The 17,854-nt window shown below is 34.0% G+C and overlaps 3 protein-coding genes across 4 annotated transcripts; 2 read left to right on the top strand and 1 right to left on the bottom strand.

Annotated features, from left to right (window-relative positions):
* Positions 1-1,530: 1,530 nt before the first annotated feature.
* On the top strand, positions 1,531-5,390 carry LOC110812793 (bifunctional UDP-glucose 4-epimerase and UDP-xylose 4-epimerase 1). Its single transcript, XM_022039638.2, has 9 exons — positions 1,531-2,093; positions 2,378-2,427; positions 2,788-2,923; positions 3,512-3,613; positions 3,711-3,938; positions 4,098-4,179; positions 4,350-4,432; positions 4,521-4,612; positions 5,082-5,390. Exons 1-9 carry the CDS (start codon positions 1,899-1,901, stop codon positions 5,164-5,166), a joined length of 1,053 nt encoding a protein of 350 aa, XP_021895330.1. The 5' UTR covers positions 1,531-1,898; the 3' UTR covers positions 5,167-5,390.
* Positions 5,391-8,031: 2,641 nt separating this feature from the next.
* On the top strand, positions 8,032-9,620 carry LOC110812773 (CASP-like protein 4A4). 2 transcript variants are annotated; one of them, XM_088217731.1, is made up of 3 exons: positions 8,032-8,494; positions 9,092-9,146; positions 9,231-9,620. In XM_088217731.1, exons 1-3 carry the CDS (start codon positions 8,202-8,204, stop codon positions 9,414-9,416), a joined length of 534 nt encoding a protein of 177 aa, XP_088073857.1. In that variant the 5' UTR covers positions 8,032-8,201; the 3' UTR covers positions 9,417-9,620. The 2 variants fall into 2 exon arrangements, with proteins under 2 accessions (XP_088073857.1, XP_021895308.1); XM_022039616.2 differs by having other exon boundaries at positions 8,034-8,494; positions 9,011-9,146.
* Positions 9,621-9,705: 85 nt separating this feature from the next.
* On the bottom strand, positions 9,706-12,338 carry EMB1586 (P-loop containing nucleoside triphosphate hydrolases superfamily protein). Its single transcript, XM_022039615.2, has 2 exons — positions 12,182-12,338; positions 9,706-11,694 (listed from the first exon to the last, which is right to left on the bottom strand). Exon 2 carries the CDS (start codon positions 11,573-11,575, stop codon positions 9,899-9,901), a length of 1,677 nt encoding a protein of 558 aa, XP_021895307.2. The 5' UTR covers positions 11,576-11,694; positions 12,182-12,338; the 3' UTR covers positions 9,706-9,898.
* Positions 12,339-17,854: the final 5,516 nt, after the last annotated feature.

Raw genomic sequence — 17,854 nt, forward strand, 5'->3', positions numbered from 1 at the left:
ATCATTGATGAAAAATATTTGTCCAAATCACTTTATTCTCTTTTGTTCAAGTTGCTTTCTTTTTGTCAATATACTTTTTTTGTCTAACTCCTTTTTTTTTTTTTTGCAAATTTTGAGATTATCCAAATTGATATGTTTCATATCCCATTTTATAAATTAAAAAATCCGAATGATAAACTATTCAATTAATTTTTAGAATTAATAAATCTTCAAATTGTTTATTTGATAAATCATTAATTATATTTTTTTATCATTTTCATAATTTATTTATTTTTAAAATTTTGTTCACATGTGATCTATAAAATAATAAATAATGATATTTTATCAAATATTTTTTGTATATCTCGTTGGTCTCAGTTTAAAATTCAATCACATTATATATTACTGTATGGTGCAAGAACTCATACATGCAATGAACTTCACCATTTATTATGTTTCCAAAATATTAAAAGTTTCTGTTTCTACCCACATGGATAAGTATATATAAGAATTCGTATTATATAGTGATAAATAATGAGATAAAATAGAGAATTTTTTTAAAAAAAAAATCTAGATAAATTTTTTAAAATATAATTAACCATTCGATACAAGATTATTTTTATAATTATATTAAAATTCTATATGGAAAAAAAAAGTGAAGAAAAGGTTCATCCTTAAAATTCATAATGTATTAAGTTGTTATATATGTAAAAATACCGATGACACATTATCTTATTAGTTATAACTATTTTGTTTATATATGAATTTTAGATTCTCACATAATTTTCTTCCATAACTTTTTATTTAAACTATATCTCGATTAAATATTTTTGTTATAAGGTCAATCTTCATATTACTTGCCAATCTCTTCCTTTAATTTGAATTGGATAAATATCTCTTTATTTTGAATTTAATTTTAAGTAAAAAAAAATTTAATAAATTTTAAAATCTTTAAAAGATATGATAATTTTTATTAAGAAAAAATAAAAATAAAAATTAAATATATTAAGATAAAACTAAGGGATAACAGTTATTCATATACTTAATGTGATAATATAAAATTTTTAAATACAAAAATAAATTTTAATTTAAAATTAAATTATTAATTATGCACCAAATAATTCATAATTCTAGAAATAAAATTAATGTAGCAATACCACTATGTAATTAATTTTTATAATTGGTCATAAATTCTGAAATCCCTATATGGATTTTTAGTTATCTATTTTTCTTGTTACATACTCATTTATCCCATATATCTTTCACTTAAAATTATTAAGTCTTTTGCTTTTATATAATTTTTGTTACCATAAAACTATATTTATGTCACTTTTTATATAATTATAAAAATTTATATTCTTATGAGTATAACAATGTGTAATAGTAATAGAGCGGTAAAAGTTCATTGAATGACAGATGGGTCAAGAAAGCAATAGCAGCAAGCTTTTGACTAGGGACTTTTTTTTTTCTGTTTTGGGAGTTTTTGTCTGCAACTGTGATTTGGATTTGCATATAAATAGGTAAAGATTGGATATGGTAGCCGAATGAACTGCGGTAGAAATGATCAAATATCAAAACAAACAGATTCTATGAAATCAAGAAATCCCGAAAAGGAAAATAGAAACTCAGAAAAGCAAGCTGTATCGCCCGCCAATTTCAATCCCAAACAAACAAAATAGCTGATAAAAATCCAAAATACCACTAAACCCATTCCTCTCTTTCCCTCTTTGATTAACAAATCCAGCAAAGTTTCCTCCTTTTTAAACTCCTCCTTATCCTCGCAGCGGATAGCTCTTCCTTGATTTCCTCAACATTTCCCCTCTTTCCCTTCTTCAACATCGTCTCTCCCAACAAGTAGTGATTTTTCTTTCTTTCTTCGTAATTCAGACTGAAAACTCTCTGGTAGGTATTGGAAGCAAATGGGTTCGTCCGAAAAGAATATCCTCGTCACTGGCGGTGCTGGGTTCATTGGTACCCACACTGTGCTTCAGCTCCTCAAGGAGGGTTTCAAGGTTTCAATCATTGATAATCTTGACAACTCTGTCGTTGAAGCCGTCGATAGGGTTAAAGAGTTGGCGGGTCCTGAGCTTTCCAAGAAGATGCAGTTTCACGTGGTATGGGAACCCATTTTCCCTTTCTTTTTTTTTTTTTTTTTATGTTTGCTTCCCAAGAAAACTTGGGAAGAACTCAATTCTCTTGGGATGCTTGTTTTGTTTTCTGGGAGACGTTGGAAGAGGAATTTAGTTATACGTAATTAGTTGGTTCAGTTGGACAGTAGATTTTGTTTTCTTTGGGTCTGAATCTAATTTAGAAGAATTTTTCACTCTTCCTTTTGTCTTGACGATCTGGTTCTTTCTTTGATTTTCTTTTCAAGTCGTTCCTTTGATTTTGGTTGCAGGGTGATCTGAGAAGCAAGGCAGACTTGGAGAAACTATTTTCTGGCACCAAGTATGTGAATTCAACATGAAATTTCTGGGTTTCTTTTAATGTTTTATTATGAATTGCCATCCCCCACAGTAACGGAAATGATCCTATACTACTCGAATATATATAAAATTCTTTTATAATTCTGCTAAAATGTTTCAGAGAAAAAATCAAATTTGGTCTTTCATGTATTGAAGTTACTGTATCAGAAGTACCAAATTTAACTTCAGATCCAATCATCAGTGTGATATTTTGCTCCAGAGAAAGAAGTGTACTCTTCAACTATGAAAGAATATCTTGTATCTTATAAAAATTCTTCCTGAATTATGGAATTACACTCTGTTATATTTTGGAAATGGTCACTTTCTGTTCTAAATGAGACAGATTTGATGCTGTGATCCACTTTGCTGGCCTTAAGGCTGTCGGGGAGAGTGTTGCAAATCCTCGCCGTTATTTTGACAATAATTTGATTGGCACAATCAATCTCTGCGAGGTCATGGTAAAATACAACTGCAAACAGGTGTGCCGAAGTTTTTTGTTCAATCTTTTAGCATCTAATTATTTTGTGCCAAAGTTTTTTTTTTTTTTCAATCTTTTAGCATCTAATTATATTGTTGCAAATCATATTAGGAAGAAGTAGGACTTCTACATTCCTGTTGATACTGTCTTGGACCAAGAGCATTAAAATATAAAGAACTGCTTATTATTTGTTTAATCTCTTTATGAATTCTTTATCTCCATTTATGGAAATATTAGACCTTAAACATATGGAGGAATCTAGCTAGTGGAACAAGTTTTGTATTTTCGCTTGTCTTGTCTCCCATTTAGCCATAGGATTCTTCATGTTAACAAACAGTAGCTCTCCGGTTTTTGTTTTGGCTTGAGGAACCTACGTTTCTGCTATCTTTCTTTTCAAGCATACATCTAAGCAAAGAGATTTTTTGTGGCTCTGTTTTTAACTTCTTTACCTTGCATTGATCCCAACTTAGGCTCTGGCTAGCTTTAATCGTACTGATTTTTGTCTTGAAGGAGAATCTATTACCTTAAAATTTTTTCTTGGTCACTGGTAATTAGTTTCTTTTTCTCTTCTCTTTTATCTGGTAAATAGATGGTGTTTTCATCATCAGCAACTGTATATGGTCAACCTGATAAGATTCCTTGTGTTGAGGATTTTGAGTTGAAGGCTATGAATCCCTATGGACGGACCAAGGTATACATCGATTTCCCTAAAAAATATTTCTTATTAAATTTCATTTTCTTTCATTTCAAATGGCTGTATATAAGCTCACATGTTAATCATTTGACAGCTTTTCCTTGAAGAAATTTTTCGAGATATTCAAAAAGCAGAACCAGATTGGAGAATTATTTTACTGAGGTATTTCAATCCTGTTGGGGCTCATGAGAGTGGTAAACTTGGTGAAGATCCCAAGGGTATCCCTAATAATCTCATGCCATATATACAACAAGTAGCAGTTGGCAGGCTGCCTGAACTTAATGTTTACGGCCATGATTATCCCACAACGGATGGTAGTGCGGTACGTATATAAAAGAATGTTGCTCTTTTAATGTACGGTTGAGTAGAAATCAATTTTTTTTTTCATGGACCTGAATTATCTTGTTTTTGTGCGTTAGAGAGAAGCTATTTATATCCTACAAGTTAATGCTTCTGAACTGCTCATTGCTCCTATAAACAGATCCGAGATTACATCCATGTTATGGACTTGGCTGATGGTCATATTGCTGCCCTTAGAAAGATTTTTGAGGATCCAAATATAGGTGCTTGCAAACTTTTTCATTTCAATGTCATTGGCTTTACCTTGTTAACTGTTATTAATATATGCAAGCCTTCGGTCTCAAAACAGTTTATCTGGGAAATTTTGAAGCTGATGAAATTTCCAATATAAAGAGCTTTTTGATAAATTTATGACATTATTATATATACTAAGGTTGCACTGCCTACAACTTGGGGACTGGATGCGGCACATCTGTGTTGGAAATGGTTACGGCATTTGAGAAGGCTAGTGGCAAGGTGACTTGTCTTCTCCCTCTTTCTGTCTCTCTTTTGTCTCTCTCATATATGTTCAAACATCATTTTTCCTTTTGGTGAAAAATTGCAGAAAATCCCAGTTAAACTTTGCCTAAGAAGGCCTGGAGATGCTACAGCTGTATATGCTTCCACAAAGAAGGCTGAGAAAGAACTCGGTTGGAAGTATGTAATTTGATACATCAAACTAAAATTCTTCTAAGTTCTTTCCCATCAGATGTCACAAATCAGTTACTAGTATTACTGATTTAACACCATGATAAGAGGTGGCTTGATTTTCATGTGTCGGGGAAAAAATGCAAACTTTTTAAGGAGAAATCGACCATTCCCTATCTTACTGGAACAGCTGATAAACCTGTTTCTGATTATTCTTTATAAACAATTGATACACACACTAAACAGTTAAGTCCTTAATTCCAGTAAATCAAACATTATAGGTTGGTCAACTTCAGCTTATAATACACCTACAAAATGACGAAATTTATGTATTCAGTAAAATCTGAAATTGTGACTTTTAAATAAAACATAGATCTTAACTACGAGATTGCTTGTGTTATTAGTTAATCAGAAGTTTAATAATCAATAAATTTTGTTTAAAGTTTTTAGTTGTAAGTATTTTTCATGCTTTTGTCAGGGCAAAGTATGGTGTGGAGGAGATGTGCAGAGACCAGTGGAAATGGGCAAGCAACAATCCATGGGGATATCGGTCAAAGCCTTGAATGCGATTGTACTTACTGCAAAATTTGTATTGATTTGTATCGATCAATGATCAATAAAAGAAGGAAGAGATGAATTATTTCTACATTCATTTTCCTTAACTGTCTTTCAAAGAAATTTCGCATTGGAGAAACTAGAATTTTCGTATTATTCAGTTGAAGGGATAAATTCTTTTGTCAGCAAGCACATATGGTTAAATGAAGGTTCATTGTTGCTTGCCCTATTATTTAATGATACTGATACTGATCATCTTTGTTTTGATTATTATCTACCTTTTTAGTTGTAATTGTAGATGGAGTAGGCCAACCAATAAACGTTTGCCACATCTTTAAATTAAGTATGCAAAGTTATTGTGCTTTTCAAAAAGACATTTTATTACCGAGCTTTGTTTCTTGACAAATTTAAAAATACAATTCTATCTTAAGTAATATTTTTTCTTAGTAAATGTGTTAGTAGAATTAATAAAAGAAAAATTATATCTCATCTTTTTTAAGACTTTTGAATAGTATGTTATCTCTTACTCATTTAAAATAAAATGTAATATCATAAGATCAATTCAACAAAAATAAAAAAAAAAAAAAATTTATTTTTGAACGGTCCTATGCGATAAGGTAGACGAGTTAGAGATACTTTTTGACGAAGAAGAAATAAAATCATCTGGATATGGAGGTATCTGATTATTGCTAAATCAATTTAATGGTGAATATCCACAAGATAATAATTGAACTTTTATCTTTATTGAAACTTTAAACTGACATCATTTTGTTAACTATAGTGTTTTCATGGGAGGTAGATCAATTATAGACCTACTATTGGTTATAGATGAGTTGGTGGAATTGACTAAAAAAATAAAAGAAAAATGATTGATCTTAAAATTAGATTTCGAGAAAGTATACGACTAGAAAAATTAGAGATTTTTTTTTAATAGTCATGAAGTGAAAGGGTTTGGAGTCAAATGGAGGGGGTTGAATTCAGTCATATCTAAAATTCACTTTGTTTACCATAATTAATGACAAACCCCAATATTGGTTCAAGGCTTCAAAGTTTAACACAAGGAGATTGCCTCTCATCCTTTTTGTTCGCCATAGTTGTTGATGTAATGAGTAGGATGTTATCCAAGGCAGTAGAGAAAGACATGGTGAAAGGCATAAAGGCAGGGAAAGATAGGATAGAAATTTCCCATTTACAATTTTCAATGATATGATCTTGTTCTTACAATATGATAACAAATCCCTTAAAAATGCATTCACACTCATTCAAGTATTTGAGAGCATCTCTAACTCGAGAATAAATTTGTAGAAGAGTGATTTAATTGATACTGATGTAGAGGACAAATAAATTGACCACCTTGTGAGTTGCATAGGTTGTTCCTTGCTCCATAGTCTACTTAGGTGTCTACTTGGAGAGAAACCCAGGGAGAGGGGTGCTTTTTGAAAAGGTGTTGAGAGCAAATGGCTAGGTGCTTAGAAAATTAGAAAAAATAGATTCTTCTTGCTAGGAAGGAGGGTTACTTTGATTTAAACTTATCTAGCTAGAATTTTTATTTACTGTTTCTCTTTGTATGAAAACTCTTGTGGGATGAGAGATTATAGAATTATATGTGGAAGTATTATGGTTTGATGTGGGAAAGGAGAGTAGGGACATCCAGTGAAGTGGGAGGGGTATTGTCAATCCAAGAATTTAGGAAGATTGGGTATTGGGAATATGATATCAAAGAGCATATATCAACTGATTAAATAGTTTTGACATTTTCCACGAGAATCGAACTCTTTATAATACATAGTGACTAAAAACATCCATGAGAATGAAAGGAAAAGGTCCCGTGTTTGCTGTAAATTTCACAATTCACCATATTCCCAAAAAATCCACATGCTTTATTTACTCCACCAACTCATTTTTAGATGAAAGATGGGATCTATGTATTGCTAATATATTTTGGAGCCAATTCTTCTCTCACATCAACTTACAACAAATTATAGGTCTTCGAGCCATGAGGGTTATATACATGTAAACCTTTTTTTTTATTATACCACAAATAACCTCTTCCTAAGTTGATTTTTTTACTGTTAAGATATTTTGAAAAATTCGAGTTCTATTAAATGTAAATGTATTCTCATAAATTATTATCATCCATTAGAAGCTTAATATAATATGTTTCAAGTTTGTTGTTTGCACCGAGCCTTATCTATGAATATATGCTTCATGTGCTTTAGAGAGAGAGGAGATCAACTCTCACTTGTTTTTATGTTGTGTCATCACATAGAAGTTTTGGATGAATTCAGTTAGTATATTTCACTTGAATTGGGATGCTCCCTTTCTCCCTCCCTCATATCCCTTCCTCCTTTAGCAATGAGCTATATATGTTGGACTATCGTGCTTATGGTTATCTCAAAACTCACATCTTTAAGGATGATCATAGATCTTGTTATGAATTATGAGAAAGAGTAATATTTTTGGATTAACATTTGGCTAAAGCACATAAACGCTATCATAACACTCGGTACTTTATTGAAGTTGGGATGTTATTATACGTAGCCTATAAGGAGATATCACTTTGTAATAGTTTTTTTTTTATTTTTTTATTTTCATAATATTTTAAGAAGAATCTCTTATCATCTAATTATACATTGTATTGTTTCTTTTTCTTCCTAATAATTTTTTTTTTATTGTATCTAAAAAATTATTATAAACTAAATTATATAACAAGTCAATTGCTATACTCCACCAAACAGATTAAATGGTATGAGGTCATAGACATTTTTTTTTTTAAAAAAAAGCACCCATTTTAGTTATGTTACTATTTTTGAGTTAAAAAATGTTTTAAAAATTGACTGAAAATATTTGACCAGTGTGTGCATTTGACTTTTGTGAAGATCTTGAGAAGAAACAAGAAGGCTTCTTTGAATTTGCATGAAACTAATCTTGAAGCTGTTATTTCAACAAACAAACTAACAACAATTAAAACCAAAATTTGAAGAGGGAAGAGAAGATTCGCAAGCATATCAGAAGGAATAATCTTGAGTTGAAAAGAGAATCAATGAGAGGAGAAAGAAATGATACGCTGGTTACTTGTGAAACCATGGCGGCTGTAACATCATCACCTACTTTTCGTCCTCATCACCAATCATTACAAACTCCATCACCATTTTCCATTTCTTCCACCTCTGCTACAAACTACACCTTCATACTTTCTTTTCATGGCTGGAACCTGGTTCTTCGTTCCTTGGCACTTGTGCTCTCCTTTGTCTCTGCACTTTCAATGGCGGTTCCATCAGCAACCAACACTGCTCAACAACAATCTTCCAGCTTCACCACCTACCCAGAACTGGTGTAAGTCTAGCTTTTGTTAAAGGATTTGACTGAAAAAGATGAAAGATACAAACCCAACAACCAAAAGTTAGCAGAAAATTATAGATATAAATTTTAAGGGATCATTTCCTTTTCTCCTACTGTTTACTCTTGAAAGAATAATTATGACTGAATTTTGCATCATTATGAACAAATTAACAGTTGGGTTCTAATTCGAAGGTAATTTGTCTTGGTGAAGAATAGGTTTTGCTGTAGTTGACTCTTAAGTGGCTTGTTTCGTAAGATTAATCAATGGTCAATCAGTCTTTACAAGAGAGAAAATATCGAAAACTTAAAAAAGATAAGGAAAAGATGGAAATGGTGATTTGATGGGTAAGAATTAATCATAATTTTTGTATTTAATAAATAATTAATTCAATTTACACATATCTTTAATTCCATAAGTTAACATTTTATGTTTGAGTAAATAATATCTACACCTGATAATTCAAGATCGTCAGTATAAGGTTGTAGTAATTATTGGCTCTCTGGATATAGGTACTGTTTCGTTGTGGCTATTTTGGTTTTTCTTTACTCAGTTTTCCAGCTCTTTAAGGGTGTATGTGACATTTCCCACAGAGGACTGCTAGTATCAGATAAGGTCTTTGATTATACCAGTTTCATACTTGATCAGGTAATCCAGCTCTCATTGCATTTAACATTTATTTTCAATTTACCTTTTACTTCTCAAGCCTAACTTTTTACATGCATGTAACAGTTAGTGGGTTACCTCCTGATTTCATCTTCCTCCATAGCAATACCAGTCATCCAACGTGACCACCAAGATGCCACACTTATGAAAGCAGCCATCTTTGCGGCTGCCATGTCCTCCACTGCTTTTCTAGTGATAGTGATCTGCGGTCTTTTGTCAGGATACAAGCTTTGCAAGAGAATCACATGGTGACTCTTCAGATTTCCAGTGCAAATAGTGTTCATGCAAAGTTTTCAATCGCATTAGCTCGTGTAGCATCTTTTTGAAATGGATAAAAACATATAATGTACCAGACGTTAGTCAAAGTACAGAAACGCTCATGTGCATCTTTTTTTTTTAATCAAGGTAATTTCCTCAGGATTACATGCCTATCATGTGGATAGGTTACCTGAGTCATTCGCTCCTTTTATTTCCGTTTTCACCTGGGTCTCCTGGAAATTTCCAACATACTCTTTATCTGCTTCTGAATTAAGCTTTTAGGTTTATCACAAGGCAATATCATATATCAAGCTTCACAGAAATGTATGCAAATTTGATTCCTAATAGATACAGATACTGACATGGCCTGTAATCTTTTACCTAGCTTGAGAAAAAAAATAAATCACGAAGCGACCTTGAATATCTGATTAATTCTTTAGATTCAGAGATGATAAATCCAAAGAACCGAATAGGTATCACCTTGCAGCATCTGAAGTTTTCTCTTCTTTGGTGACAACAAGCTTTCCCTCGGTAAATTCACAAGCTGGAATGGGGACTCCAAGCTGCTTTTGCAACTTCTTCACAACAAAAACTTCTGGTTCCTCACATATTGTGACCACAGTACCCTTCCTGCCAAGCCTACCTGTTCGGCCTGCCCGATGTGCGTAGTGAATTGAGTCAGTGGGCAAGTCTAAATTAACCACAAGATCACAATCTGCCACATCCAAACCCCTTGCTGATAGCTCATTTGTTACTAGAACTCTCACCTCCCCACTCTTGAATCTTTTCAATGTTGTAGACCGAGCAAGCTTTCCAAGATCCCCATGTAGCTCTGCCGCTTTCATTCCTCGAGCCTCTAGCTTGAAGACTGCATCTTTTAGCTGTCTAGTGTTGTTCATGAAAGCTATTACAGACTGTGCATCAAGTGCGTGAACACATCTTCTTAATGCATCAACCTTGTGTTGCAATTTTGTCACGCAATAGTAATGCTTCAAAGCTGGAGGTAGGCTCTGGATTGCCGTTTGTGCCTCCAACTTTGAATTTGTCTCTGTGGTCAATGGCCCTGACAAATTAACAGGCCGAGATATTGCAAAGGATTCAAGTGGGATCACTTTTTTGGCTTGAACAAGAAGTGGGCCACGGCCCCAGCTGCTAGCTGCCCTAATTACTGAAAATGGCACTGTTGCAGACACCAAAACTGTCTGTCGTTCAACCCTCTGAGAATGCTGGCTCTTAGGTTGAAGTGGGGCACCCGACCTCCTCCCTACATGCTCTAATATTCTATGCATGTCATCACGGAAATTAAAGGAGAGAAGCTCATCAACTTCATCTAAGACCAAAATATTACAACCATGAGTGTGAAGCTTCCCAGCTGTGCTGATCTCTGCTATCCGACCAGGCGTTCCAACAACAATTGCTGGCTTGTTTTTCTTGAGGGCTTCTTCCTGCCTAGATCGGTTTGCACCTCCTACAAGTTGCTGAACTACTTTCCTGTTTTCAGGTCCTAGCAGTTTCTCAACCTCCCTTACAATTTGCATTGCCAACTCCCTTGATGGAGCCACAATAACAGCCTTTATATGATCTGTTTTCTTCCCAGCTTCATCATCAAAACTGGAAGATTTATTCATCAGTGGGCCAACTTGAGACAATATAGGGAGGAGATAGGCCAGGGTTTTTCCAGACCCCGTGTAAGACTGAATTACAACATCATGACCCTTGAGAATTGTAGGAACAGCTGCAGATTGAACATCAGTGGGAATTGTGAAGCCTTCGGATTCTAACCTCTCTAACAGAAGACGAGGGAGGCCAAGCTCAGAAAATGATTTTGCTGAAAATAAAGAAGGGTCTATTTCAACAGGTATTTTAGCTCTGACAGCCTTGCTTCCGCTGCTCCCAACAGCTTTCACTTTGCTTTTGGGGACTTGGGTAGAAGAAACCAGTTTCTCAAGTTTAGTCGTTGCTCTCTCATTTGTTTGTTCAAAACTCTTGAACGCAAGGCTTGCAAGAGTGAGAGGCCCATGATCATGAACAACTCGAGACACAAAACGTACACTATGGCAGCACCAAGTTATTCTGGAAAGAGGTACTGACTTTCGGAAAGGTAACGACTCCCCAGCAAGAAGAAGCAATCGAGTTGACATTAATGAGGCCATCTTTTTCCTTTTATTATTCACTTACGAAGAAACTTGTTTAAACAACTGATCTGAGCAGTGCTTGAGAATCAACGAAAACTGAACGCATTTAAAGCTTAAAGGTGACGATTTCCCTCAAGCTGCAATTCCGAATTTCGAAAGTTTCAACATCTAAGCAATTGTTATAACATATAAACATTTTATAAAGAAGATTTCTGGGTTTGAGAACCGAAGAAACAACTAATACACAAGTCGAACATATTCTGCATGCATGCATACTCTACAAAATACACCAAAACAAACACCTCTTTCCTTTGGTTTTTGTCCTTAAAAATAACAAAGCAAACAGAAATGCCACACCCCTAATATTGAAAACTTTTGTCAAACAGGTGGAGAGCATGAAATATGAAATGGATGGACCCAACCGGTTTCCTTTTGGCAAAAATTAACAAAAAAACCTGAAACTCAACTTTTTAAGATCATAAAAATCAATTAATCTCAACAATATCAACTCGAATTAAATCTTCTAATTCTAATTTATGCAGCGAGAAAATTAAGTAGAATTTTCATCCTTGAAATTAGAAGATAGAAAATTTTCATAAGAGGGAGAAAGAGATGTATACATACACACTAACCGAACCACCATTGTGGCTCTGTCGCCTGCGATTTAAAGTAGACAAGCAGAAGCGAACTGTACATCGAGAGGACTGGTTTTCTCAAAATCTTCTTCCAAGGCAGCGAGTGAAATATATACAAGCACATGTATGATTTGATAAAAGAACTCTCAGAACGACATCGTTTGATAGTTTTTACGTAATACACATTTTTTTTTTTACAAAATGGATAATCGAAGAAAAAATGTATAATAATTTAGAATATATATATATATTTGTTTAGTTCTAAAAAATCATATAATTTTATGTATACAATAAATTTCATTTCAGGAGATAAAATATAATTTACCGGTTTTTAAAAAGTAAAGGTACTTAGGACACACTTTTCATTATTGCATATAAAAGCCAATATATTTACCCCATGCATATATAGTTGGTATTAAGGCTTAAAAAATACTACTTTTCTTGGGATAGATATATATGATATTCAATTATAAGGGTCTTTTGGTAAGTATCTTATACATTAAATATAGATATTTTCTTAGGTTTGCCTAAAAAATTTTCTTTATAAATATTTTGGTTTTAAAATAGATAATAATTTTTAATTGAGATATGAAAATAATTTTAATATGTAAAGACTAATTCAAAAATATCTTGATTGCTAACAACACAAAAAATTATATTATTGTAGTTTTTTAGCTTCTAATAATACATTTAAATATTTTTATTATTAATTTGAAATAAGTGAATAAATACTATACACTTATTTAAGTCAAAATAATAAATACCCTACATATCAACATCTTGAGTTTATACAATTTACCATGACTTTTGGCTAGAGATTTTGCTTGTATGTACTTACACATTTTACACGTGTGTTAAAAGTGTGCCCTATTATATTCAAGATATAAATAAAAACCCAATTATGGAGAATCATAATTAATAAGTAGTCATATTGCTAGAAAAAGGCAATGGGATAAATAGTAATTGATATTTAAGTAGAATCTTCTAATTCTCGTTAGAGTTCAAATTAGATAAATTCTCTTCCATCATAATAAATATAAGCACGTCTTTACATGCGTGAAGTGATAAAGAACATGATTAATGATAATTTATCCAACGTAATGGTTAACATTAAAGTGAACACTAAAAGTTGTGCCTATAATAGATAGAAATAGATATTGGGAGCTTAGAAATAGTTTCCAATAATATATTATGCCATAACAATAAGAGTATCTCAAGGCATGGGGTAAGAGAAAACTCAACTCAGTGATGAAGTATAGTAAAATACTTTTCTGTACGTAGCAAGTGTACATTTCTTGTAGCAGACGTATGCATGCCTTCGACATGTATGCACCAATTGTAACATTTCGAGTCCGAAAATTAGTCTCGCAATGATGGAATTTAGTTTTTCTAAACAATAATAATGTATAAGTTTTAATTTTAATTTTTTTTTTTAGATATATGTATTTTGAACAAATCAAAACCAAACTAAAAGTAAGGGAGAACCTATTTAAAAAGAAATTCAAAAAGAATGGGTCAATTCGCGAAAAGAGAAGAAACAAGCCACATGGATGCCCAGTCAGCAGCACGACGAATCGCTGCACGCTGCGTGGCGGCCACACCGACACATACTCCACACAGGAAAGCCACGCTGGCAATCTGCGTGCCAGACCGATCAAACGGTTCAGGACCACTCTTGGGCGCGGGAACGATCCATATCAATTCCCCGAATAAGCCTGATTGAACGATTCATGTCACCCCACGCGAATCCGAACGGACGACCCAAATCAATTCTCCGAATAAGTCTGATCGAATGGTCATCCACGCTCCATGTTGATGCAAACAAACGCTCAGGATTAGAGGAAGAGAGGTATTTAAAACTCTCTTCAGCCGATCCCAAAACCCTAGCCGACACAGGGTCACCAGAGAAGAAGAAAAAGGGCAGCCGAAAAAGAGCTCAGCCACTGTAGAGACGCCGGTGCCATCGTGTTGGAAACCCAAAATGCGTCGGTAAGCCCAGATTTTCTTCTCGTTATTTTTGCTTCTCTGTCCTTAGCTACCTAACATGTTTTCGATGCAGGATGACTGAGAGAAGCTGTAAACCGCGAGGGAGGACGGCAGAGCTCGGTTGAGCCACCACACCAAAGAACTAAAACTGCTGGTAAGACCAAATTTTTCTCATCCCTTCTCTAAAAACACACCCTACCCATGATTTAAACATATTTCCTCCAGGAACTGACCAAAATTAGTTCGACCGAGAGGGAAAAGGGCCAAAAAAAGAGGAACAGACGGCGGAGCACAACAGCGCCACCGTGCCGGAACTGCAATCCGACTTTCGGTGAGATTTTTTGCCTTTTTTCGCCATTCCTTGCGTATTTTCATACTGTTTTGATATACATTTTTAAATTTTACCAAAAAAATCCAAGAAATCAGAGAACAAAAAATCGTCAAGAATTGTAATGAAAAAGGCGGTGTCCTGGACACCGACCTAATGTAAGAATCCCTCACTATTTTCTCATGTTATGACTAAATTAGAGTTAAATCAATAATAAACAAAAAATTATAAATAGTTTAGCGATTCCTTGCTTAATTAAATACAGGTTGCCGATGGAGCCAGTAATTGATATGTCCATGTTCGTCTCTGGTTTATTGCATTGCCTATATGTCATTTTTGCTTCTATTTTTATTTCATTTTAATTGCTTATTTATACTTCATTTTAGTTGTCTTTATTTGCGCTTCATTTTCACTTTCTACTTGTTGAAATCCCACATTGAGTTATTGTTTCATTTTATTATTCATGTTATTAGGACATGCGATCCTTTTATTCTATTATGAATTCATTTTTATTTAACGTTTTTATTTCTTAACAATTTTGAAGCATGAATTTTGCTTTCTTATATTTTTGAAGTATGGGTTTACATAGAAAATATGCATGCATAAACTAATAACGTTGATACATAGGGTGAACTCTACCGTGAATGTTATCCTCAGCTGTATGGGGTTGAGAAGTCCCATACCGAATGGGGTTGGGAGTTTATAAATTTCACTCAGACCGGACATGGTATTGAGATGGTTTTTAGTTGTGGCGCTCATTACTAGAAGGGGTATGGGGATGACCGATTTAATTTCAAAGAAAGTGTATGTATCCATGTATAATGAGGATCCCTATGGACCCCTAGTGATACCGGTAGAGAAAAGTAAAATAATAGGGTAGTGATGGGTATGGTACGAAATCCAACTTTGGGCAATAATTAAGAATCAAACATTATATACCTATTGAAATTTATACTATTTATAATTAAATTATTATTAATGTATGATACTCGAGAAGTTACATGTTAGGGGAAAAAATAATAACGTTTTCAGTGAAACAAGTAATAAATGCATTGACATTTGGATTTTATTAAAAGTATGCTCTATTAGTAGTTTTATATTTTCTACAATCTTTTGACTTTTTGTGTTAGCAGTAAGGTGTTAATATTCTTACTGAGATAATGTAGCTTACCCCTTTCTTATTAACCATTATAGATCATGACAACTAAGACCCAGAACCTGAACAACAAGAGACCAGTTAAACAATTACATTTTCTTCTTCGTCAATTTCGAGTAGAGGTTAATAATATTTACTGTTAATGTTTTTTCCGTTTCAAGTTCAGAAGCATTCTCATATCCCCTATTTGGGTGTTCTAAGTAAACATGCAAGGAATGTAACTTTCTAACAGTTAATTCTTTTGCTAAATAAAAGAATTCGGTATTATTATGTTTGTTATTACCATTATCATTATCATTATTGTTTTAAAATCCTTAAAATAACTGTTAAGGGTTTTGGATCTTTACAATTGGTATCAGAGTCGTGTTCCTCAGAACCATTCATTACACATAAGGTTAGAATTCATTTATTGCAACCCGAATCTCAAACCATTGTTATGAAATATTGGTAAGGAAGCATGAAGAGAGTAAGGCTATGCTAAATAGAGCAGCTCGGGAGGGATCACTTCGGGAGGATGTTAATTGGTTCTTCGAGATGCTTGAAAGACTGATTTCTGCCAGAGAGAAAAGAGTTGTCTGATCCCCTTCAACCCCTGCCACAACATGAGCCACCTCTATATAGAAAGGATCCAGTACCCCCACGGTATAATCTAGTTCCTCCACAGTACCATCCGACACCACCGCAGTATAATTCGATGTCTTCATTCTACAACCCAGTGCTGCCACAGGGCCACCCAGTTCCTCCCCAGTATATACGAGTTTCCCTCCAGTAGGACCCAACTCTGCCTATGATGGACTCAGGTTACATTGAGAGATACAAGAGACTTAAGCCATCTATTTTTGCAAGAGTATCCACTTTTAAGGAAGCTGAGTGCTAGTTAGCAAAGACAGAGAAGGCCTTCCCGACACTTGGGGTGATTCCTGAACAGAAGGTCGTCCTTACCACATATATGCTCGTGGGTGAGACAAAGGATTCGTGGCAACTCAAGCAAGCTACTCGACCCACTTAAGTCACTTGGGAATAGTTTTTGACAACCTTCATTGCTGAGAACCTTTTGAAACATCTCCGACATCTAAAATAAATGGAGTTTGTGCAATTGGTCCAATGAGATTTTTTAGTATCAGAGTATGCTTGAAAATTCCTTGAGTTAGGTCGGTACTCCCCTAAGACAATCATAAATGAAGGTAGGAAGGCAATAAGGTTTAAATTGGGTCTTCGTTCTGAGATCAGACAATAACTATATGTGTTCGAGTTTAGCACTTATTTAGCAGTCTTGGCTAAGATACAGTTGATCGAGAGGAACATCCGTATTTTTTCCTGAGCAATGGGGAACTCCAGGCCCTCGATTCAGCATCACAGTCCAGCACCTACAGCACTGAACCAACAAAACAAAATACCAAGACCCACATCTCAGGCTCCTCTCTATTTGTTAGCACTGTGACAAGGATCACGAAGACCGACCCTATTATCATCTCAACAATACTTGTCATATATACGTGAGAGCCTAATACTACGCGAGGGAATGCCAGAGAAATCAGAATTAGGCTAGGCCTGCAATCTAGGGCAGATTCTACACACTCACCCAGTAGAATGCCGAAGCCAACCCAGATGTGATTTAAGGTACGTATATTATCTGCAAACATTTTACATATGTTTTAATTGACACTGGTGTTTCGCATTTTTTTGTTTTACATGTTTTTACTCAATATTTAAATGTGCTACCTGAACGCCTTAATTCTGTATTGTCGATGTCTATACCTGGGAACATAACATTATTAGGGAATATTATATACAAATCTTGTATTATAGAAATAGCAGGTAAAAAACTAAACGTAGATCTAATAACATTAAATACAAGGAATTTTGATGTAATCCTGGAGATGAACTGGTTAGTGGCATATCATGATACTATTGACTGTTATCACAAGAGACTTGTATTCAATATCTCTGAAGAAAAGTCTTTCACTAATTAATAAAATCTTAAATATTTTCGGCATATGGTGGTAGTATATTGAATTTAATTGAATGTCATTAATTTAACCATTCTCTTTTCGCGATAGGAAAACTTAAGGAAGAAATTTATATTCAAGATATCTCTATTGTCCGAAACTTTTCGAATGTATTCCTTAATGAACTACCAAGAATGCTAGTAAATCAAGAAGTGGAATTTGCCATTGATCTTTAGTCTGACA

Source organism: Carica papaya, chromosome 4, assembly GCF_054855325.1.
Source record: "Carica papaya isolate Zhongbai chromosome 4, ASM5485532v1, whole genome shotgun sequence".
NCBI lineage: Eukaryota > Viridiplantae > Streptophyta > Magnoliopsida > Brassicales > Caricaceae > Carica > Carica papaya.